The sequence below is a fragment of the Ammospiza nelsoni genome, chromosome Z, assembly GCF_027579445.1.
Source record: "Ammospiza nelsoni isolate bAmmNel1 chromosome Z, bAmmNel1.pri, whole genome shotgun sequence".
Classification (NCBI taxonomy): Eukaryota; Metazoa; Chordata; class Aves; order Passeriformes; family Passerellidae; genus Ammospiza; species Ammospiza nelsoni.
Window position 1 is genome coordinate 3,535,134 of NC_080669.1, and position 25,408 is coordinate 3,560,541.

General features: G+C 37.4%; 1 protein-coding gene across 3 annotated transcripts in view; it reads left to right on the plus strand.

Annotated features, from left to right (window-relative positions):
- The window catches only part of FBN2 (fibrillin 2), a 123,121-nt gene that overhangs the window by 90,219 nt on the left and 7,494 nt on the right, over positions 1–25,408 (plus strand). For all 3 annotated transcript variants that reach the window (XM_059491937.1, XM_059491936.1, XM_059491938.1), the window contains 23 exons: positions 215–337; positions 619–780; positions 1,723–1,791; positions 2,452–2,577; positions 3,269–3,394; positions 3,908–4,060; positions 8,127–8,195; positions 8,729–8,854; positions 9,622–9,747; positions 10,086–10,211; positions 11,518–11,634; positions 13,102–13,227; positions 13,529–13,648; positions 16,802–16,927; positions 17,487–17,639; positions 17,949–18,014; positions 18,265–18,390; positions 18,480–18,599; positions 19,167–19,289; positions 19,686–19,817; positions 21,318–21,443; positions 23,846–24,052; positions 24,736–24,861. In XM_059491937.1, coding sequence (XP_059347920.1) covers positions 215–337; positions 619–780; positions 1,723–1,791; positions 2,452–2,577; positions 3,269–3,394; positions 3,908–4,060; positions 8,127–8,195; positions 8,729–8,854; positions 9,622–9,747; positions 10,086–10,211; positions 11,518–11,634; positions 13,102–13,227; positions 13,529–13,648; positions 16,802–16,927; positions 17,487–17,639; positions 17,949–18,014; positions 18,265–18,390; positions 18,480–18,599; positions 19,167–19,289; positions 19,686–19,817; positions 21,318–21,443; positions 23,846–24,052; positions 24,736–24,861 — 2,874 coding nt within the window. The remainder of the gene's footprint in view (positions 1–214; positions 338–618; positions 781–1,722; positions 1,792–2,451; positions 2,578–3,268; positions 3,395–3,907; positions 4,061–8,126; positions 8,196–8,728; positions 8,855–9,621; positions 9,748–10,085; positions 10,212–11,517; positions 11,635–13,101; positions 13,228–13,528; positions 13,649–16,801; positions 16,928–17,486; positions 17,640–17,948; positions 18,015–18,264; positions 18,391–18,479; positions 18,600–19,166; positions 19,290–19,685; positions 19,818–21,317; positions 21,444–23,845; positions 24,053–24,735; positions 24,862–25,408) is intronic.

A 25,408-nucleotide genomic window follows, 5' to 3' on the forward strand; every position in this document is an offset into this window, starting at 1 on the left:
GCTTTTCAGAAATACATCAGCAAAAAGGGTGGCTTCTTAAATATGAAGATGAACAAGGTTTATTTGTAATCATTTGGCGAATTATTTTTAAGACTCTACTTCAGTTTCAGCTGAAATGCACTCGCATTTGAAACTTTCTAAGTTGTCTTAGAAAGTAAAATTATTATTTTCTGTCCAATGAACAGATTTTTGAATGTGGATTTTCGTGTTTTAGATATTGATGAATGTGCTGATCCCATTAATTGTGTTAATGGTCTTTGTGTAAACACTCCTGGAAGATATGAGTGTAATTGTCCTCCAGACTTCCAGCTGAATCCTACTGGAGTGGGTTGTGTGGGTAAGTGAAAAGCTTCCTCAACTATCACTTTAAAAATCACTGCTTTTATGCAAATAAGATAGAAAAATAGCAATTCCACCATTCTGCATATCCTGTTACATAGTATTTTAGCGCTCTCTGTCTCAACATCAATAACTATCAATGTTCTTGAAGTGCCAATGGCTTCAAGAACACACTGTTACCTGAATTCCTCCTTCTTGGTATGAAATTGCAGATGAGTGCCTGCGGTTCTTTGCCTGGATCTTGGTGTGCAGCTGTAACCACGTGTGTTTTTTGCACAGATAACCGTGTGGGCAGCTGCTACCTGAAGTTTGGGCCGAGAGGGGACGGGGGCCTGTCCTGCAGCACAGAGATTGGGGTCGGAGTCACTCGCTCCTCGTGCTGCTGCTCGCTGGGAAAGGCCTGGGGCAACCCCTGTGAGACCTGTCCCCCTGTCAACAGCAGTAAGGAAATGTCCTCACCTTCCCCTGGTGCTGCCTTGTTTCACAAGGGGTGGAAAAGGAATGTGCAGTCCCTGACGTTGGTCATTCAAGTCAAATTTCACGTTGGAGGGACCAGGGGTGTGGGCCTGAGCATCACAGATCTGACCTTTAGTCTTGTGTAACTGACTTGGTGCCTGTTCTCACACTAATAAATCACCTTTAGAAGGCGCTTCCCACCAGGCCAGGTGATACTTTGGGTAGTTTTGGACACTTTATTTTGCTGTTACTCTTCTCCCATTAAAAAAAAAAAAAAGAAAAGAAAATTGCAAATAAGAGTGAAATAGAATGCATACATCTGCTGGGCATTTTTGCTCAGCAGCTCCAAGCTGGTAAGGAAATAAATTCATTATGCTTTGAAATCAAATCATGGCTTTAATTTGGAGGGCTTCATTATTCTCCAAAACAGAATGTTGATAACTGTTGTTGTGTATGTATAAGTCGCTCTTCAATACTTTAGAAACTCTTACTTAATAATAGTTGTCAGCTTTGAAGGTCTCTAATGAATAATGCAACACAAATGTCGAGTGTGTTGTTCATACATAAGAATAGGAATTACAAGTTTGACGCTTACCTTTATCAGTGGCGTACTGACATTTCATATTAAAGAACTAATCAAAACAGAAAATATGTGCTTCTGTAAGGACACAGTATGGAAAAATCAAATTGTGCCTGCCTCAAGAGTATCTGAATTATGGTAATAAAAGAAAGCAGAAGTCCTCATTTTACGTTGGTTTTCTCTTAATCTAATGCACATGTTTTATTTACTGTGAATAGGTCAAAAAAGTAGAAACCAAATGACTGTAGGGAATAACAGCCATTAAAAACACAAGTGATATTTTGTGATTCTGTTGCATAATTTTATTTTTTATGGGACTAACATGTCTCTTTTATATTTTACTTCAGCTGAATACAATACTCTCTGTCCAGGGGGAGAGGGATTCAGACCAAATCCCATCACTATTATTTTAGAAGGTGAGTTTCTTATGAATGACTGCGATGATTGATATTGTCAATAATAGAAAAAAGGGGTCATCTTTGAAGAGGAACTGCATTTTTTCAAAAATCAGTATATTTAGTGCGAAGCTAAAACAACTGTTTATGTGAATTGGGAAACAGCATGAAAAGACACACAGCAAAAGAATATTAAAGAAGTCCAACACCATTTCAGTAGGAGAACAGTTTGGTGCATACCTTTTGTGTGCTTCCTTACTTTAACTGGATTTCAAAATTGGGCCCTGAAGGATAAGTCATTTATGAAAATTACAGCCCGTCAGCAGAAAGTGAAAATGTCAGGAAATATTCATCAGGCAAAGCAGCTCTGGTTCCAATAAGTGGGCAGAAGTGAGGATTTAGATGCCAGAATCCTGTAAACAGCAATAGAACATTGGGCTTAACAAGCTGAAACTGCTCCTTAAGGGCTGTTTGAATGGAAGAGAATGAGCATCTTATCCATGCATTCCTGGAGAGCAATTTAGAAGCAAAAAAGAAAAAAAAAAAACCAAAAAAGCCACACATGTCAGTTCAAAGCTACTAGTTCGCAAAATTTCAGGGCAGTACTTAAATTCTCTTCTTTCTTTTCATTGTGGAATGAAAATATGGTGAGTTGTGTTTTTTTTTCCCTTCTGTTTTCAGACATTGATGAATGTCAGGAGCTGCCAGGCCTCTGCCAAGGTGGAAATTGCATCAACACTTTTGGCAGCTTCCAGTGTGAATGCCCAAAAGGTTACTACCTCAGTGAAGAGACAAGAATCTGTGAAGGTTGGGTCCTTTAAAGCCTCTTTCTCTGTCACAGTGCAGTTATTATGAAAACCACTGCTTTTTAGCCTTAAATCCATAAGTGGGCATGGTACACCCCACCCTTACCTAGAGTATTCCCTAAAATTATTATCTTTGGCACCAGTGATACAATTAGTACAAAGCCTGGAATAGAACACTTGGATATATTAATATTTATTTTAGATATTAGACCTCAGCCACCTGTATTCAGCAAACTAAGGGGTTATTAATGATTTCTGGCTTCTCACCCTGCAAGTTTTATGATGCTCTCTGCATTTTGGATGTGAGAGTACCAGTTTAATTTACTCACTATGAAGTAAAGTTCATACTGGTTTTCCTTTTGTGTTTGAGAGTTTTTGTAACTGTTAAAACCAAAATTGTAAATTGACCCTAAACAGTGACTAACCCCGCTCTGAGAAGAAGATGTGAATGTCTTTTGTGAAGTTGATTTCAGTGGCAAGTTAGGAACTTATTCACTATGTTGTCTTGCACTTAAGAGAACTAAGGCTAAACTTAGAGGTTAAAATCAGAGCTGTATTTTTCATGCTGTTCTTTAAATGAAGGATTTTTGTTATCTTGGCATGGTTAATTATGGTTGTGTTCCTCAGAAATATTTGCTTGGCCTTGGACCTCCTCTCCCTCATTAACTGGAGTGTTTTTTCTTGTTTTCTAGATATTGATGAGTGTGTTGCACACCCTGGTGTCTGTGGTCCTGGCACCTGCTACAACACCTTGGGGAACTACACCTGCATTTGCCCCCCTGAATATATGCAGGTGAACGGAGGACACAACTGCATGGGTATGCAAAATGTCATCTTTACTAGAACTGCAAGATTATCAGGCTGTTTGAGGCCCAGACCCTGTGTTTTGTGTTTATTTTGACTGTTTTTAGCTCCCAGCTGATGTCATGTTGTCAGGAAAGAGATCCCTGTGATTGGCCTGCAACATTTAGGGGCTCTTGCTCCCTAACAGGACTCACTGTTCACTGGTTTATTTCAGCTGATCATTTCCAAATGGTGGGGTTTACCATACAAATGGATCTGTTGAGTGTCTGCACTGTGTTTATGGTTTCCTAGGAGTTTGTCTTTTTCCCCTTTGTGCCTTTAAATCAAAACAGAAAATATGTCACACAAGCCTAAAGCAAAGACTGTGGATTACATCAATCCTTAAATTGTTTTTTAATGCCTGTGTTTATGTTGCATTCAGAGAACTGAGTTAATGAATCTTGGTTTGGTAGGGGGTTGATATTTACATAATATCACAATTATCATCATGTTGGCTACTTCATAAGTGCTTCTTTTCTCACATCCAGACATGAGGAAAAGCTTTTGCTACAGAAGCTATAATGGAACCTCCTGTGAGAATGAGCTGCCCTTCAATGTGACCAAACGGATGTGCTGCTGCACATACAATATTGGGAAAGCCTGGAACAAACCTTGTGAGCCGTGTCCAACTCCAGGAATAGGTAAAGCCTTCTGTGGTCACCCCATTTTGTTACTTTTTATGCTTATCTGCTGCTTTGACCTATTAACTAAAGTAAACATTTCATCCCAAGGGAACTTTTACTGAGCAGTAATACTGGTCTTGAAGGTACTGGCTGACCAGAGATACCATCAAAAATGGGTTTTTTTCTAAATGTAGGAAGCCTTTCTAGGTTTTTCAGCTGTCTCACATTTGATCTATGATCTGCTTGGTTGCATTTACATCTCCTCTGCTGAAGGTGACTGAACTTGCAAAAATTGCCCAATAAGTATGGCATTGCAACAGGAATTAAAAAATTCTATTCTGTAAATGGAGGTGAAAATAATAAAGGACAGTTCATTTTCAGTCAGTCTTTATGGAATTGTTTTGCTGGAATAAGACATCCCTGAAAGCTCAACTTGGAACAGTCATTGGTGGGAGAATCACCAATTCAGAGGGAAACCTGACATCCACTGAAATATTCTTTACATTTGGAAAAAGGAAAAAAGATGCTTAGATAAAACTAAAAAACTCATGTGCCTGTTTTGTACAAACACAGTTTATTGTTTAATATACTTGCCCCAGGTTTACTGGTTTAGTGTCACTTAATCTATGCCTCTGGTGCTGTGATTTTAATATAATTTATCATTTTAGTGTAAAGAATTTATTACTTCCATTCAAAGTGGTTTATCCTGGTGATTTGAGGTAAAAACCAGATAATTTAAGAAAGATTTTCCCTCACAGTAAAGAGGAGGAAAATGGGACTGAAAAGAAGAGGGAACTGCCTTTTCCTTCTTAAACAGGAGGAGGGAGAATGAAGGAATGCTCCTAGCAGGAATGGGAAATGGAAATAAACTGGAGAGAGGAAATACATGTTTGCTACCACAGAGAGCTCATGAAATTTTTTCCCATAGTTATTTATCTAAATGTTATAAAATCGTCACCATGGTGACAACATGACGAGAAGATTACAGCAAACTGCTAGCAGGGATTCATACAATTAATGCTCTTGGGTGGAAGAAAGAATTCTCCTTTTAGATTTCTGACACTCAAATTTTCAAAAACTCCTGCAGCTTTTAATGATTTGTTAAAACCAGAATTGCTTGGTATTGCAAGCAGTTATGGGGTTGAAATATTTCCTGAAATATTTCAGTGTTGCATTGTTAGCTTTTCTAAATGGCTGTACTGTTTTTGCAGGCATGGTTGAACCTTTTTCACCATGAAAAGGGATTGTGTGGGGGATCAAACACAGCTTCCAAGTGGAAATGGTTGAATAGCTGCACTTGTGTTCTATAATCAGTTGTTTTGCAATCTGGGTGAAGGCTGCACATCACAGACGGGTTGGGGTACACTGGCCTTACCCATGTCACCAGACTGAGCCCAGTGGCTCATTGGGGCCATTATTCTGCCCTGATGAGGATTGCAAGTGAACTTCACATGCCCATGCATTTGTCTTTTTTCCCTTGGTGAAGAGAGCTCTTTCTGCCTTTTTTCTCTGTTTATTCTTAGCAATCAGTCTCTGTTTGATGACTTTAAGTAGTAAAGACTGTTTTGTTTGAGTTTACACATTATGCAGATCATAACTGTTAGCATACAGACTTTAACCAGAAATAATAGTCCTTTTTTGTTTGGTTTTTTACCCAAAGAAGTGTAGAAAGCTGCTTCACTGTTACAAGGTAATGAAGAATGCAGAACTCTTCCAAGGTTTGGTAATTTCAGGAGTGCCTGATCTCAGGTTTTTTTCCTGTTATGTGACAGATCTTTTTGTCCTAAAAAATAGTGTAGTTACAAGTATATGGGGTTTTGGAATATTTTTAAAATATGATGCAAAGCCAGGCTTCCAGAAGGTAAATGTCTGGCATGCTTTTATGTGGATGTTTTGGCAATTTGTATAAAGATATTTTCATACAATCCTTACCTAATTATATACCCTTTCTCTACACAGTAAAGACTGGGGAGAAAAATTGTGAAAAACTGAATTCACTGAAATTCATGAAACATGGAGGTAGCATAATAGAACTAAAGAGGTTCTTCAATCCTTGGAGGATCCTTCCTCAAACTCCCAGACCTGATGTGTCTTATCATGGAAGCAGGTGATCACACAGGTGATCCTAGTGTCCCACTAGGACAGGGTAGTGAGCACAGGGCTCTGTTTTTGTCTGGGTTATTTACTCACAGCCTTACTAACAGCAGTAAATGGCATAAATCTCCTTGCAGGAAAGAGCTAAGTTGCTAAGCCTCAAATCTTACACATAGGTAGTGTGTAAAATATATTAGTGTATTGTTATAGTAGCATGTATTAAAGATGTATCTGTGAAAGGGCAGTAAATTGCTGGATGGTAAAGCACTGTGGGAGACAGTTCTGTAGCCCTTTACCCTACACTGCAAAAATAACCTGGGTGAACATTAAGCAGGCATTAAAGAGTAGGACAGAAGAAAGTAGAAAATGCTGATGTTCAGATACACTGGATCTTGCTTGGCCTAGAGAAATGACCAAATATGTCTGAATGTGGGAAAAGATTTCTGCCAAATATCCTTCTGAGCAGCGATTACCTAAATTTGCCAAAAATGGGGATGTTTGGTGTAAAGGAGGCAAGAATTATTCAATTTATAATGGTAGTTAAACTTTTCAGAATCGTGAGCTGCTGAGGAGATGCCATTAAAATGCAGATGGTAAGAAACTCAAACTACAGCCAGTAAAGACTATAACTGCTCCAGATTAAAGAGCATTACTTGCAAGAATATAGAAGGAGCTCTTTGTTTTTCATGTTTTGGTGCTAGAATAATTTGTCAGCATTTCAGGTTTAGAGACAAATCAAAGGCAGGCTCTATACCCTTCCTTCTGTTGGGTAAAGAGCTTTCCTGTAGGTCCTCAGCAGCACCAACAGTGGACCAAGCACTCATGGAGGTCTGCAGATATTAAACTTCCAGAAACCCTTTGAATTTTATGTCCATCAGATGTTTTTGTAAATGTTACTCACTTTTTTGAAGGATATTTCACTTTAACCTAATTCCCTGAATGTAGAAATAACCTGCCACACACCTTGAAATGCTTCCTTGGCAGTAGTTTGGAAACTGAATATTGAAACGTGCTTTTTCTGGATAGCATGAATGCTGATAGGATCTAAAAAGGTGCTGAATAGGATCTAAAAACGTGCATGGTTATTGTTTGCAAACTGTTCATTCAAACTGGTTGTGTCTTCACACTGGCATTGCTTCATTTCCCTCAAACAGGTACACATTCTTCTGGTGGTATTACGCAGTTTTGACATGCTTATAGTTGTAGGCCTCTCATTTTTTATATTTCTACCTAGATAAAAATTATTGCTGTAAATGTGTAATAACCTTTTGCCTGGAGAGCGCTTTTCTTCCGCTGAAGCCTCATCTGCAAAAATTAGTAGAATCCATGCCAGAAATTTTTCTCTGTATGTTGCAAACCCACTCAATTTAAAACACCTTTCCTAGAAAACTGTAGCTTAATTTATTTTACACATCAAGCATTTCCCACTCTCCAAATGCAAAAAGAGGATATAGAAGGAGCATATTAAAAAAATGTGGGGCTTTTGGAGCATCTCTTTTTAAAGCACAGTCTCAATTCTGCTGAACAGTTCAGAGGAACTGATCTGAAGTAATTCCAGAGAAAATAAAATAGATAGTATTGTGAAAGAAGCACAGGTACTGGTAAATTACATTTATTTCTCATATTTGAAAATGCTGCTGTAGATTCTGACTACAGATTCTTAGAAAACAGGAATAAACCGTAAGGACTTATGTTTAAAAAAACAACCGAACAAGCCAAACAAAACCAAAACCTGATTGTATGACTGCATTCTCAAATCAAACATTTACTCATGTGCCAAAAACTGCAAAGATTTGAGGAAAGTATGTTGCTATTTCAAGTTGCATTAATATTTTGGCAGTCTGAATTTTCAGTAGAAGCTATAGAAGAACAATTGCTCTCCTGAGTAGATTTGGCTTAAAACAGCTCTGGAGTAGCTGGGAAGACTACAAGTAATTATTGGGAGATGTATGCATTCCCTGAAAATGCATTGCTCTATATTTTGCTCTAGTTGAATTCAAGAGCCTGTGTGGAAATATTCCTGGCTTCACTTTTGACATCCATACTGGAAAAGCTGTTGGTAAGTTTCACCACTCTTACTTTATCCTAAAATTGTTTGGCATAATGTTTTTGTGCCTGCATAATGTTAACTAAAATAAGCATTTCATATATAAAGTTGTCAAATTTCATTTTGGACTTCCAGTGGTGACACAAATTGTGACCAATTTTTATGTAAAATGTTTCCTTCTTGTTTTTAACTTCTACATTTTGTTGTGCTGTTTTGTTCACTTGCCACCATTCGAGTTCATGATTTTGAGTTTTAGTCAATAAGTTAAAAAACTTTGCCTTCAAAAATACTGCGGAGCTTCTCTGCAGGATTGTCAGTTTTGCATCTTGGCCAATATTTAGTGTAACTCTGTTTTGATCAGTTCTTGAACTTCATGTGCCATTTTCTGTCACAATGGGCATATGTGTGGTTTTGTAACCTGTGTGTAATTTCTGTGGATTAAAGGGAACGTCTCAACTCAGTTTTAAACGCAGTGAAAATGAGAATCCTTGCAGTGTGTAAAGACATGATGAACTGTACTTAGAAGTATCTCCTCTGCCTTTCAGACATTGATGAATGTAAGGAAATCCCAGGAATCTGTGCCAATGGAGTTTGCATCAATCAGATTGGCAGCTTCCGCTGTGAGTGCCCCACTGGATTCAGTTACAATGACCTGCTCCTGGTCTGTGAAGGTGACTTGAAATTTGGTTATTTTCTCCTTAGTCCCCTTAAACTTATCCTAAAGGGTGGGCAAACATTTAATTAATGTGGTTTTCAAAATTTAAGAGATAGACTCTGAGCTTTTGTAGGGCTTGAGGTTATAAATCAGTTTAGGTGCTTGTCTTTATTAGGGATGCACATGCACTGTATAAGATTTGTAAATGTTTTCTGTAATACCTCTAAATAGGTAGTCATTGCTTTTGTTTTGTTTTATTTTAGGGAGAAAATTTAATTCTTGTTCTTAGAATTTCTCAAAAAAATGTATCTTGGATTCTTTTTTCCAAATTGTGTCTCTTGTGCTACAGTTTTAGAGGCAGAGATATTCATAGAAGCTGATAAAGTTTTTTGTTTCGTAAAGCCAGTAGGAGATTTGTCATTTGTTCAAGAATTTTGTGCTAACATGTGCAACCTAAAAAGTTGCGAACTGTGCCACTTACATTTTCAGCCTAAAGGCAAGGAGGAAGTTTTTTTTAATACAAAAATTTCTTTAGGCAGATGTTGCAGATTTCCAAAGTGACTTTGATGCGCGGTAAGTTGGATTCATGGGATCCTCTTTCATCCAAAAGGTGACCTGGGTGAATGGTGTTGATTTTGCTTTTTGTGTGCATTCCCAGCACGCAGGGCTGGAGGTCAGTCTGCTTGAGCTTTATGTAGGACTGAGTTTTCCTCTTCCACAGACAGACAGTGAGTAAATCTGAGGCAGGAGTGGTTTCTGATGCCTGAACTCTTGGTTTTCCAGATATTGACGAGTGCAGCAATGGGGACAACCTCTGCCAGAGAAATGCTGACTGTATCAACAGCCCTGGGAGCTACCGCTGTGAATGTGCTGCTGGCTTTAAACTGTCACCCAACGGTGCCTGCATTGGTAAGAAATCAGATTACTTCTATTGTCTGTTACCTTTGTGCATGCTGCTGTTTTGATTTATAGCCACATTTCTCAGTGAAAAGAAAGAAAAAGACAGAGTGATGTTTTTAAAGGACATTTTCTAGGTATCAGCCAAATCCTGACAGTAGTTTTATCCTCAAGGTGTGTAGGGAAGCACTTCCTGTAAAATGAAATTCTCTTACGATTCAGATTTGCTTGCAGATAATTTTGCACCTGGTTTTAATCATAACAACGGATTGTAAAAACATTATTTGTGTAAAACGAGGATATAATGGAGGTCAATGGCGTGCACCATCTGTTTTGTGTTTTTGTTATAGATCGCAATGAATGTCTGGAAATTCCTAACATTTGCAGTCATGGCTTGTGTGTGGACATGCAGGGAAGCTACCAGTGCATATGTCACAATGGCTTCAAGGCATCCCAAGATCAGACTATGTGCATGGGTATGGAGAGAAATTACTCTTTCTTGTGTGTGGTTTTTCTGGTTGTCCCCCCCTTTGCAGCAGGGAAGATGAGTCTGATTTTTTCAGTAAGTTACACTGACATTAAAAAACTGAATCAGGCATTTCTGGGGTATGTTTTTGTGAATAAAGTCTGTGAAGTTGTCCTTGGAAGGGAAAAGTTAATTTGAAAAAAAACCCTCAGAACAAAACAGTGTATTCTGAGATAGCTCCACATAACTGGAGAAACATTTCCACAGAAATACATCATAGTGGCTTATAACACATAGAGTTTTATAGGATGTATCAGAGAGTGATAGAGCTTGGAGCTAAAACCACATATTTTCCAATTATTTAAATCTATTGAGTTCATGTGTCATTTTAAAAAACAGAATCCCCCTTTTAATGTAACTTTATACTCAATTCATGTGAAGATGATGACATGATAGAGATGATGCAAGAAATAATATTGAACAGTAAGAATGTTCCTGCTCTTTTAGTTCATAATCTTAGTTCTTAATCTATTTAGTTCTACAGGGTTTTAAAATGAAAAGGTGATGCATTTCAACTTTAAACAGATATTTAAAACCTAATAATGTTGTAATATATATTCATATTTGCCTAGAATCTTCTCATATTCAAACTAAATCACATTTGTCAGATGATTAGAGGAGGATATTTGGAAAAGTGACCTGTTTTGACAATGCAAAATTTTGAAGAACTGTCAGGACAAAATCTCAATAGCTTCCAGATCCCCATGAAACTCCAGGAATTACTGTAAAACACACAGGAGACATTGAACTTTTAGTGCCTTTTAAAAATGGATGTTTGCAAAAGTTTTTAAGCAGTCTTTGTAATTCTGGATGTGATACTGACGTTATCTATGTACTTAACATAAATTGAGTTGCATTTTCAAAAGCTTTTCATGAGCTCTGAGGTACAATATGTACATAACAGTTGATCATTTCAGGGCTGTGATGCCTTCATGTTCAATCCTGGTCACTTGTATATGTTAAAGAAATTAAGAAATGTTAGTATGGAAAACAGAAAGATGGAATGCCTTCAGATAATTACACATACACATTTATTTTTAAATATGAAGTACCTTTTATTTTAAAACACAAACAAAATTACATCCTGTAGTGTTTTTCTCTGTGTACTGAGAAGCTTTAAAAATCTGTAGCACAAACACAAAATGTGACAGATGAAACGAGGGACCAAAGTTCAGGATACCACAACTGTGCACAGACAACACATCACCCATACCTGGGAAAACCTGTTCCCACCTGCAGTTTGTCTCTCCTTGCAGATGTTGATGAGTGTGAGCAGTATCCATGTGGAAATGGAACGTGCAAGAACACAGTTGGATCATACAACTGCCTGTGCTATCCAGGATTTGAATTAACTCGTAATAATGATTGTGTGGGTAAGAGACCTCAATCCAAGCTCTTATTTTCATTGCTGCTAGCTTGGCATGCCAAGGAGGACTGTGTGCAGTGAAAAAGAAGAGATGCCAGGGTGTGAATGAAGTTAATTGAATGCAGTAGCTTCTGCTGTAACCAGCCCTAGAGATTAATCCTTTCTGCTATGTCTTAAAAGAATTAAAAGTGTTTTTTAATTACAGACAATTGAAATAATATAATATTATCCTAAATATCTGGACTGCTAGGGCAACTTTCAGTTCACTGATGTTTTAATGCATCTCTGAACTCCTTTAGATTACCTTGTTATTTACAGCACATCTCTGGCTACAGGCACAGTCCACAGGCATCTCTTGTTCTATCCCACCACCAGTGCTGCCTGATGAATTTTAAATAATTCCTTTATTTCACTGTTTTGCTTGACTCTTGCCCAGGGTGAGAAAGAAGACCGGCAGTAAGAAAGCCAGGACAGCTGATCTATAACCTAAACAGCCAGATGTGCTCTCCTAAAATGAGCAAAATCATGCAGAGCTGACACAGGCATTGCTATTTCACATTCATAAAGTACAGGGCACCAAAATATCTGATGAGTTTGGACTGCTTTAATTCCTGGGTTCTTGTGATAAAGGAACCTGGGCTGATAAACAGGCTCAGACACCTGAAGACCTCCCTTGTGCAGAGCATAAGCAAAGGAAAGAGGGAGGCTTTACACTCCATCCTGCTACAGAAGGAAGACACAGCGAAGTTTTCAGCCTCAGGATAGAACTAGTACATCTTTTAAAAAGCATTTTAAATCTTCTTCTTGTCCAGGAAAGAAAAAAATTGAAGTAAGAAGAATGTGCTGCAAAGTACAAGTTTTTCTCACAGCTTGATGCTTATCCAAAATCCTTTTCATTTATTCTTCCTCCTCCATATTTCTTCCTTATGCAGTGCTCCTTTAAGTCTGCATTACTAAGTAACCCTACAAAATAACAAGAATTTGAAAACATCATTTCCAGAACTGCTACTAAGGAGAAAATCATCCTGTGGAAAGCAAATTACACAGTGCAAAACTTGAGATTGGCAGGGACAGGTTTTTAGGAGGAAACTCAAGTGCATATGCTTCCAGACAAAATCTAGAACACCCCATGTAACATTTTCTCCTCTGTTGGTAGACTTGGTGTCATGCCGTCCCTTACTAGTAATTGAATATCTCCAGATGCAGTAACTGAGGCAATGCTAGAAGCCTGGAAATTGTAATACTCTATAAAAAATTGTGGTTTAATTAGAATGTGCATCTTAATGCTCAAGTGAGAGTTACTTTCCTCTGGCTGTCAGCCGATTTCTTGTTGCTACAAAATGCATCTTTTCCACAGAAAAACTAAGCATTGAAACTTGAATGTGTTCTTAATGTACTCTATGTAGTATGCTGGGACTCAACTCTCTCTTCTTGGGTTCAATTTTGAAATTTATAATTATTTCTTTTTTATCAGATATTGATGAGTGCAGTTCCTTTGGTCAGGCGTGCAGAAATGGGCGGTGTTTCAATGAAATTGGGTCTTTCAAGTGTTTGTGTAACGAAGGATATGAGCTTACTCTGGATGGCAAGAATTGTGTTGGTAAGTATGAAACCACATGATGTTCAAGTATTGCTGAGCTGAAATAAACTAAAATAGGCTGAAATTAGCTGAAATAGCTACCATGTGGAGGGAAGCAACACAGTCTGAATAGTTAAATATCAAAAGAGAATGATGGTAACTGAAATGCAAACACATTTTTTTTTAATAGTTGTTGATCTTCAAGCAGTTAATTGCCTTAGAAAAAGAAAATTAGTACAGAACCCTTCAGTGTTTTTCATGCTTTGTTATCATAAGAATTACAAGATTCTAAACCTTTCTTGATTTCCTCCATTCCTCAAAGATACCAACGAGTGTGTGGCACTGCCTGGCTCATGCTCTCCTGGTACCTGCCAGAATTTGGAAGGCTCATTCAGGTGCATCTGTCCACCAGGATACGAAGTAAAAAGTGAAAGTTGTATTGGTAAGGCAAGTTGTAACTGTTGCTCCTGAACAATTTAAGAATTTGTATGTGTTTTTAATTGGGTGGAAAGCAGTTGTACGCCCTAATGGTTGTTAATGTTTCCTGACTTAAGCTGACAGGGAATAGGTATGAAAAGTCTTCAGGAAGAGATTTTAAAAAGGAAGGCAGAAGAATATTTTGTACTGTGTAGTACTCTATTTTGAACATTGGTGTCTTCATTAATGCAAAGAAAAATACTTTTAAAAAAATAAGTATTTTATCTTTCAGTGACTTTTGAAAAAATATAATTCATATAGCAGGTGTTCTCATGGTATTTATGTAATTTTTACAGAAGGTAATTATTGGTAATCAATGCATGAACTAAACATTTGGTTTCAGAGGGAAATGATGTTTAAAAATCTTGATAAAAGTTATGGTGCTTATAGGAACAAGCAGTTAAGTCAGTTTCTTCTAGCAACAGTTTCCTGATTTTAATGTTATTATTTATATAATGTCTCTGAATTGCTGAGATTCCTAAGAGGAGAAAGAGGATACAGCAGACCAGTCATCAATTTTTATGTTCTAGCTTGTTCATACAGGTCTCACTTATAGCCTTGAATGCTGTTCAGGAGCTGAATGTCACACACTGAGCTAAGATTTGCTGTGGCAGAGAGCAAGAAATAAATCCAAATTACAAATCGCTTTTCCAACAGAGCAAAGCAGGGGATCCTGTGAATTTATTGGGCATTTAAGATTTTTCTTACTGCCACCTAATCTGTGTGGCTGCAGAAACAGGAACCGTTTTGAACTTTCTGTCTTGAACAACAGGATTTATTTTTCTAAGCCTCAGAGTTCTCTCAGCCACTTGTATCATGCCACCAATATTCAGTTTGCCTGCCAACTTCATGATTTCTTTTGGCAGCTGCTGGCTCCATATTAGCAGTTATGTTTGAGATGAATTCAAATCACCTGCAGTTCTAAAGTTATGAACGTAAAATAAAGGAAGCTTTTGGTTTTCAAGGAATGTTACTGTTTATGGCCACTTTAGTACCTTCTCAGAATCTATGTTTTTGAGAGCATCAGTGACTGCCAGACAGATTTTTGCCCAAACTGAATGAAAGGGGCTTGCTTGCATTCTTTTGTCATTCTGCCACGTGTCCAGAAAATCTGAAGCAAGATCTCCTAGGAAATGTCCAGATTATCACATGTGATTGCACTAAAACTTAGATTAATATTTTGACAGCCCTTGCAGCAGATGTTCCCCATTACTCTCCTCTGATGTTGTATGCAAACAGCTTTATGAGAATCCATCACTGTCTGTGATGTGAAGGTTGGTAGTGGCTGATTGCTTTGTGAGCTCAGGGTGATTGTATGCAGAAAAAACAGAACTGGGGCCACAGAAAAATTCTTAGCTTTCACCTACCCATGTGATATATTCCCTTCCATTGTACAGGAATAAAAGGGAAAGGACTTGTTCAGTTCCACAGTCTGGCTAGCCACCTCTCCATCACGGCCACAGAAACAGCCTCAGCACCAAACCATTCATTGCAGTCATAATGAGCACTTCAAAAGAGCAACTTTCCTGTGCAGCTGAGTTGCTGAGCTTTGTATATTAACAGCTATCACTGGAAATTATTTGCCATTGGGAAATAATGGGAAATTGTTTACCATTTTCTCTGAAATAAGCTGACTTAGAATGCTTCACACAGAAAGTAGCCTGGGAAGCTACTGCAGAGTTCAGCCAGATGCCAGATTGTGCTGCAGTGGTTTGTCCATGTGCTGTACCTAAAAGCAATTTCTGAAAGTGGGAGTCGAGGTAGTATTTCTCAGAAATTACATCACAGACTCTACTCCACCTGACTTCTTCCTTCACTCCACTTACATTTTCCAAATAATGAAGATTGTATTTCCATTGTTTTCTTACCTGCTGAAAACAGGGTGGTTTTCTAAAATTCAGCACAGCAGAGAATTCAGTAAATATGGGCAAAAATGGCACTACAAGTCTGAGTATTCAACATCCATGGAGCTAATTTTCATGGAGAGAGCCTTGTTCCTGCCCATGCTTTGGTCAAGCTCAGTGTGGCTTTTGTTGTAGAATGCTCATATAGCCACAGGCTTCTGTGATGGTTCTTCCAATATTCCTTAGTGAAAGACTCAAATAGCATTGTACTTTGAAGATTATTAAAATACATCTCACAATTTATCAGATCATAATTACCTTTAAAAATTACATTAGCAAGGCATTTCATATATTATTTTAGTATTTGCAGAATAGGATAAGTCAAAATATAGTTTTGAATAATAGATATGAAAAATTAAGTGTCTCTTAATATATTATTTTCCTGTTTCGCCTGTACAGTGAGGGATTTACACCTGATGCTGTTGGAGCTGCACAATTTTACAGGCACTTAGAGATTTACTAAATACTAATACTTTGACTTATGCCTTTAATAATTATTTAATATAATATTTCATGATATACTGCTATTAAAAATAAACCTTAACTGTCTTCTTACAGTAATGGTAATAGACGATAGATTATTTAATAGAACAGGAATACATTTTAAATAAAACAATGAAAGTGGCAGTTAAAGACTGCCAAATGTAAATCCGGGCATGTAAATACAAGTAAGGGTGTCACTCTACTAATAAGTAGCTGTAGTTTCAGACCCCGAATCGGACAGTATATGACAAAAGTATACCTTTAATTAAAAAGAACTCCCAATGTACAGATTTTAAAAAATAATCTTTGGATGTTCTATGGATACATTTTTGTTCACATGAAAGTAGTGTTCCTATGGGAAATATAATCTGAAAGCATTTGTGTCATGTTTCTGTTTTGAAAATAAAGAAGAGCAGAGAGTGGTGTTTGGAAAAAAAGGTGCATGCCAGTGAAAAACTCTTAATTTGAAGGAGTCAGTGAAACCTACAGCCTTTAATATTTTAATTAATTAATTAATTTTGAGTCTAATGAAGAGCAGAGAATGATGTTTGGAAAAGAAGGTGCATGCCAGTGAGAAAATCTGATTTGAAGGAATCAGTGAAACCTACAGCTTTAACTCTTGGTCAGTTTATTGGAAACTTGCTTTAGTTAATCAATCAATCAATAAACAAAACAATCCTCCTTGACCACAGCAAGTGAGATTGTGGTGAGGTTTCTCTGTTGCTTTACAGATATTAATGAGTGCAATGAGGATCCCAACATCTGCCTCTTCGGGTCCTGCACCAACACCCCGGGAGGTTTCCAGTGCATCTGTCCCACAGGTTTTGTCCTGTCCGATAATGGGAGGAGGTGCTTTGGTGAGTTCATGGGCAAGGAATGCAATAACTCAGTCTAAAAGACAACAGATACTCTGTGGAAACCCCTCCCAGTTTATATCTTTATGAGGATTGCTAACTGATTTTTTAAAAGTATGAAAAATACAGGTCTTACGTTATTTCTCTCAGGGCAGATGGTCGTCTGCTGTGCTGTTGTGAGGGTCCCCAGGACGAGGTGAGGGATGAGAATTGACTCCAGGTTCTCAGAAGGCTGATTTATTATACAATGATATTATATTAAAAGAAAATTATATACTAAAACTACACTAAAGAAAGAGAAAGGAGACATCAGAAGGCTAAAACAAGAATGATAATAAAACCCCGTGAGAGTCAGAGGTCCAACACAGTTGGCTGGGATTGGCCATTAATTAAAAACAATTTACATGCTGGGTTAAACAGTTCTCCAAATCCCATTCCTCTCAGGGAGAAGCTGAAGCTGAAGCTTCCCAGCTTCCCAGGAGAAGAAATCCTGGTGAAGGAATTTTTCAGAAAATATCACAGTTACAGTCATCATCTGCCTAACTGTATTTTCTTCTCCTAGATACTCGTCAGAGCTTCTGTTTCACCAACTTTGAGAATGGGAAGTGCTCAGTGCCAAAGGCTTTCAACACCACAAAGGCCAAGTGTTGCTGCAGTAAAATGCCAGGAGAAGGATGGGGTGATCCTTGTGAGCTCTGTCCAAAGGAAGAGGAAGGTGCACATTTAAAGTTTAAAATTTGTTGCTGGGGGAAAAGGAGGAGCACATTCGTGCTGTACTTTTCTTTCATTGGAAGGAGAGATCTTTCTGGCATTTGTTCTCAGTGGATTTTTCTAGAATGATTTTTCAATTATTCAGCAAAAGGAGTAAAATTAAATGGAAGAAACGACAGATGAAGAAAAATACTTATTTCTTGGGTTTGCACTGTAAAGACCTGAACTTTGGTCCTTTTTGGATGACTTTAACCATTTGTCATGATTCTGTCTCTCACTTGCTCTGTTTATTAAAGAAAATGTATCTCTGCAGTTGCTTTTCAGGACCTGTGCCCATATGGTCATGGAACTATTCCTGGAATTGATGATACACGTGAAGGTAGCTGTTCTTCTAAATATAAAAAGTAATATTAATACCTAAAGCTACACTTGGATATTGTAGCATGTGACAGTTTACTCTTCACAGCTCCTGGTGACAAGAGGCTGACCTGTAAAATATGTTAAAAGAACGCTTCTGGAAGTGCATGCCTGAAGACAAACATAACAGGGTGCTGAGGTTTTTTTAAATGCTTTTTTTGAGACTTGAAATGCATCAGCTGAGTGGCTGTTAATATCTTCCTGCTTTTTAGATGTCAATGAATGTCTTGAAAGCCCAGGGATTTGCTCCAATGGTCACTGCATCAATACTGATGGATCGTTCCGCTGCGAGTGCCCCATGGGGTACAACTTGGATTTCACAGGAGTGCATTGCATAGGTGGGTGCAGTTACAGGAGTTGGAGCTCTTGAATTTAAAGCACAACTTGTCCCTATTCTCTTCACTCTGCATTTGTTCATTATGAGCAGATACAGATGAATGTTCCATTGGCAACCCCTGTGGAAACGGAACATGCTCCAACGTGGTTGGCAGCTTTGAGTGCAGCTGTCACGAAGGATTTGAGCCAGGCCCAATGATGAATTGTGAAGGTAACCTGTCCTCTTCTTTTTTTTTTTTTTCCTTTGGCTTTTGTCCAGCTTTTGTCAGCATTCAAATTACTTCATTAGCCATGTTTTTCATGCTGTAATAACTCAGAGGGAAAAAAAGTTTCTATGCTTTGAAATATGTCATTGGAAAAGAAATCTGAATTGCTTTAAGCAGAGCTTTGAGTTTATCACAGGACTTCCCACACTCAATGGGAATGCCCCATGTGGGGCATTCTCAAAAATGTTATATTTTATGAATCATAATTAGTTTGCTTTCTGAAGCTGACATTTCTCACCACACAAAAGTACATTAAATATGAGCATATAATAAAAATCTGAAATAGGCCTGCCCTAACTTGCCATACTAAGCTCAAGTAGTTCTATATATATACTATGCCATTATTCTTAAGCAGAGCATTGTTGAGTTTTCTCTAGTTGCTCAAAAGCTAATGGTTTGAAATACCTTTCAGATAATTTTAGCTGACAAGAGAAACATAGGTGTAATAAAACCTTCTTGGTGATTATTTTGAAACATGGTGGAGAATGCCTGTTGTGTTTCTCTCTGCTCAGATATCAATGAGTGTGCTCAGAACCCTCTGCTGTGTGCTTTTCGTTGTATCAACACTTACGGTTTCTATGAGTGCACCTGCCCAGTGGGATATGAGCTGAGGGAAGACCAAAAGATGTGCAAAGGTAATGACTGATGTATAAACTTCTCCCCACCTTCCATCACCAGCACATAATCCAAATATTTCTGTGCATCTTGCATTCATCCCCTACAGTGGAATGTAGCCAGCAGCCCAGCAGGTTGCTCTTTCAGAGCTCACAAAAAAAGCAGTATTTAGTGTTTTTGTCAGCAGGTATAACCCTTGATGGGGAGTGCAAAGCCAAGAGTGTCACAGTGGTGAATTTCATCTTTAACATGACAAGGTGATACAGCTCACGAGGATCAAGATAACTCCATATAATCATACATTTTGGACTTTTCCTTCAGTGCTTTTACTTAGGGAAGCCTGTACATCCTTTCTCTTGAAGGAGCTGAAGCGACTGGAAGAAAGTTCAAACACAAAATTTGTATTTTTTTCCCAGATCTAGATGAGTGTGCTGAAGGTCTCCATGACTGTGAATCAAGAGGCATGATTTGCAAAAATCTGATTGGTACCTTTGTGTGCATTTGTCCTCCTGGGATGACCCAGAGACCTGATGGAGAAGGATGCACAGGTAAAGCTTAGAAGGGGAAGGAGGCATCTAATGGAATATACAAAAGCAAAACTAAATTAAAAATCTTTTATATAGGTATATATATACATACACACATATATATACACACATTTATATATAAATTTATATATTTTTTCTGATTCTATGCACATAATTTTTTTCTGATTTTATATATATATTTTTTTTTTCTAACTTTATGTATATAAAATCAGAAAATAAAATTTCATGAAGGACATTTAAGATATCTAATGATGCCAAGCATCTTAAACTTTTAATTTTGTTTCAGTGTGAGTTCTAACTGACTAATAAGAACAAAAACTTCATTACTGTAAAGCTAAATCCAGACTTTTTTTAGTTAGTTGTTACATCTAAAAAATTAATTTGTCAAAAAAAATGAAACCTTGGTTTATGGGTAGGAGGCAAGATTTTCATAAATAAAAAGCAACATTTCCTTTAGTGTTAGTATAAATAGTGTGTCACTTCTTTAAACAAGAATCCTAGGATTCTGAAACCACCTATAAATGCCATAAAGGATGAAAGATATGGAAACTTTCAAACTTTTGAACTAGTTCAAAACAATTCCACATCCTGGAAGTAAACAAACACTTCTTCTCTATCATTTACTCAATTAGTTGAGTGGGGGTCAGTACCTACATTTTAGCAAATTGTACTTTCTTCTGGTATATAGAGGAAAAAACAGGGCCATTGCAAAATTCTCTGGGCAAAAAAAAATTAAATACCCATCTTAGTGAATGTTTTTAATAAAAGTATTTTATAAAAATGTACTTTCAGCAAGAGAATGACTATTCTCTTTTAGACAGCTTTATGATTTTTTTTTTATTTTACAGAAAATAGTCTTTATTAACATTTCTTTTGGCATATAATTCTGCCTTTAAAGAACCTGATATTCTCCTGAGATTTATTGTAAGCATCTAAAAAATTTGTGTAATTGCTTACAGTATGTGTGCCATTAGCTATGGAAGAAAATACATGAAGACTATAAACTTCCAGGAAAATATCATGTGGACTCAATAATGACTTATTGGGGGAGAGATCAAATGTATTCAGAGACTTGATAATGAGAGAGTGAAGATTTGTCACTCAAATCATGCATGTGTTCCAATTTTATTTAAATTTTACTTACCAGCTAAATGTTGTGACTGCAACTTGCTCTGCTGCGTTTTCTGCTTCTTGTTACAAGCTGTGAAGCATTAAAGCTTTTGTCCTCTGATGAAGTACAGAAGGAATGGAATAGGATAATGCTCCTTTGAAAGCCCTTTCCAGGCTTAATCAGTTGATTTTTCCACTTCTGGAAAATATTTTTCAAATGCTACGTGGAATAGTTAATGTATTCTAGAAATTCTGATTTATTTTCTTGTAATGAATTGCTGTGGTAGTTGTCAATGTAATTATATTTTATTTTTGTTCTTACTGTTTTCTGTTACTATTATAATTTTATTGATGTTATTATATTTTTTAATGAAATTTTAAATTATAAAGATGAAAACGAGTGCCGCTCCAAGCCAGGTGTCTGTGAAAATGGGCGTTGTGTGAATATTGTTGGCAGCTACAGATGTGAATGCAACGAAGGATTCCTGTCCAGCCCCTCAGGCATTGAGTGCCTAGGTAAATGTGTCTCTTGCACACATTTCATCTCACATTACAGTGTAAATGTAGGGAGAAAATTACGCTTCTGAAAACCTATCAGCTCTCATATCTTCAGAAATTAAATAATTACACTTCTTAGTTAAATAATTATACAGTATTAAATAATATTATTAAATATTATTAGATACTTTTAGGAATTAATAGCTTGTAGCAATCAGGCCACACATAGAAGCATCTTAATTCCGTAGGACATAAACGTAGGCAAAATACAGGCATTTTTAAAGAGGAGAATTTAGTCACCTTTAGATAATTCAGAAATGGATGCAGAGTAAAGTTGAGCGTTTGCTTATTCAGAATGTGATTCTAAGCACCATGTGGCAGCTAGGCATCTGAATTTCTACACTTTTAATTCAGACATAAAATACTGTGATTTTACCAGAAAATTGCAAGATTTTTTTTTTTGAGGCAGACCTGCAAGATAAATGCTCCTGAAGGGTTTTTGTTCATCAACCTGTATTTTCTTTTTAATACATCCATATTTATCATTTGCACCACAAAATTCACCATTCCCTTTTTTTGGAGTCAAAGAGAACTGCAAAAATTTACTTCTTCTTTACCAGTGTTCAGGGTGTGTTTATTTATTTACGTATTCTTGCATGAAAAAAACATAATTATCTTATGCCATTACTGTAAAACCAGCTCCCTCTAAATTGTCATGAGCAGTGTGCTGACTTCATGGCTAAACAATAACATTGAAGTGCAGAGTATTTCCTGAGGATTAGAACCAGATGGGAAGAGAAAACTGCAGTCTGTTAACCCCAGCCAGTCATTAATGCCAAGGAAATACCCTGTTTGGAGGTCATTATTGCTTTATATATTTAATATGTAATTTTCCTATTATTTTCTGCCTTGGGAAGGTTTGCTTTTTGCTGCTTTTCTTTTTGGGTTTCCTGGGTTAGAAAGTACAATGAAAAATGGATCTGGCAGAAACACAGAATTTCTTCTGAATTATAGCACGAGCATTAAGTCACAGATTACATTTTTCTAAATACATTGTGGAAACCTTTACATTCCACTCACCTTAAAGTTCATTTCCCATCTCAGACTGGGGACAAAGTGTTTATGTGTTCTTTGGGTCATAATGTCCCTAAAGACCTGCACAGTGTCCTGTCTGGGAGAACAGAAATTTGCAGAGTCTTGCAAATTACTACAGCAAATATTGTCTTTCACAGAACTGACACTTTCAGTGAGAACAGCTTTGTTTGATGTAAAAAGTTAAGTTAGCAGGTGGACAAATCAAGTCTTTCATAAAGCCAGAGTTTGCTTTTTGCCTAATTCTTGTAAGACATGTACAGATTCTTTTAATCTGTAAAAGACAAGGTCAGCTGAGTATTGATACATTTACACATTTTGAGGGATCACTATGGGCTTTGAGAGGAAAAAAAAAGAAAATCTTTCATATGAAAAAACATAAGGATTCTCGGATCAGTAACTGACAGTGTCTCCATTTTAATCAAGAAAAGAGACAGATGACATAAAAGAGAGAAGAAATTTTATTTTCTATATAGAAGATAAAATCTCTGCAAGATTTGGAGTTTCTAGTAGCACTGGAAACTGGGATTTCTTTTCTCCTCAGCTGCCTGTTTGAAGGTAACCTGTAGGAGCCCCATGACTTTAAAACTTTGCTCCCCTTTCATTATTGATAGGCATTAACCGAAAAGGTTAAAAATTAAAATAGACTTAGACAGGACCATACCAACAATGAGGCCATACAATTCTATTTTTTTTCCCCAACAAAATTCTAGGAGTACTACTGAAAAAGTAATGAATTGCATATACACTTATAAGTTATAAGGATTTTTTATTTAAACCACAGCAGGATAATTACAGATGATCAAACATGTTATTTTGGCCAGTTAAACAAACAAACAAAACAAACTTCTAACCTCACTCCAAATAAATCATTGAAATGCAAACACAACATAGGCAGCTGAAGTGGAAGCTCAGTTTTACCCTCAGACTTTATCTTATTTTACCAAGAGCACAGCTTTCCTAGAAGCAAAACTTAAAAAATAAGAAGCAAAACTTAAAAAATAGCAAAACCCTTCATCAGCATTTTTCTTGTTTTACTACCAAGCATTTATCTTGTTTTACTACTAAGAGCACAACTTTCCTAGAAGCAAAACTCTTACCCAGCTCATGCAGACACTGAACATTAGGGGTGTCTTGGATATATTTGGAATGGCAGCATATTACCACACAACAATTCTGAAATGCCAAATCAAGATGGACCTGATGGTAGCTAATCACCGTCTGCTGCTTGCCTATAGCGACAGAGAGCTGGAATAATACGGCAGATGCTTAACGGAGCAGATCTTTCTCTCCTTCCCTACTGCAGCCTGTGTCCTTCTCCCTCTCAGATAACCGGCGGGGGTTTTGCTTTGCTGAGGTCCTGCAGACCATGTGCCAGATGGCTTCCAGCAGCCAGAGCCTCGTCACCAGGTCCGAGTGCTGCTGCGACGGCGGCCGCGGCTGGGGGAACCAGTGCCGGCTCTGCCCCCTGCCCGGAACCACCCAGTACAAGAAACTCTGCCCGCACGGGCCAGGCTACACCACAGATGGAAGAGGTATTTGCAGGGATGAAAAGAGGAGGAAAAGGGGAAAAGCGTGTGCTCGCATGCCTAAGGAAAATGCAAGAATTCTCTTTGAAGTTCCTTCGGAGGATTTCCTGTTAAACAACAGAGTTTGATTTTTCAAATAGTGCCGAGAGAGCAGAAATTAAAAACATATTTGGCAGTAGCTGCAGGCAGATCAACTGGGTGCAATTTTCAGAATTAGGATCTGGTTGGAAGTACCAATCAGTAACTAAAAGCTAGAAATTATCCCAAAGCTTTTGTATTGCTGAAAACTTAGACACATGGCAAAGGCAGCAACCATCTCATTTAACAATGATCTCATAATGCTTTGCAGGTACTATTTCCACACAGAAAGAGGCAAATGTGTATTTTTTAATGTTGGTGATAATTTTTGACATGGAAGTAGTCAAAAGAAAATTCTCTTGTATGGGCTGTTATTTGGAGTTGGTAAAACTGGAATCTCAGTACACAGTGAAACAGCAGGAAGGTGTTGGGACAAAGAACAGAAATGAGATTTGAAACATGGTTGGCTTTGGAGTAAGATCCATTTTTAAAGAGGGAGAAGGGAGAAAGTTCCTGTCAGAAGCATGATGATGAGGAACTGCAAAAATGGAAAAGAAGAAAAAAGTAGAATTGAAAACTGAGACATGACATATTTAATAATTTCTATACAGATATTGATGAGTGTAAGGTCCTGCCAAACCTGTGCAAGAATGGGCAGTGCATTAACACCATGGGCTCCTTCCGGTGTTTTTGCAAAGCTGGCTATACCACTGACATAACTGGCACATCTTGTAATGGTAAGATTCATTAATTAATCATCAGTTGAAGTAATCATCATTTTTGATTTTTTTTAATTGTTACACAGTGACGTACCAACCTTTGTAAACACTTGTTGCAAACCATTTTTTTGGTCTCTTTTATCTCATGTCCTTTATTTCTTTCCCTAATATACATTTCTGGTTTTGTGTTTCATTTGGGGAAATGGAGGAACAAGCTCTGCTGGCAGAATTCCTGCAGTAGAATGATCACTGAAGTTGCTTAAAGCTCTGCAACCACTTGAAGTGGCAAACCAGCTCATTACTTCATTTCTACATTTGTCCCACTTTTTTGTTGGTTTGCCGGTACAAGTATACCATAGTATACCAAAAAGGAAATATTTGTTGCTTAGATGCAAATACCAATGCCACTCTCCCTCTAGTGTATTACTCCTTCAAGACAGTTTGTTGTGGCAGTAGCAGCCCCACGTAAATTCCACAGCAACACATTCACAGAGAAGGGAATAGGAACCCTGAACAAATGTAAATGGGGGGCTTTCTTCTTTGAGCATTTTTCTCTAAAAGCTTG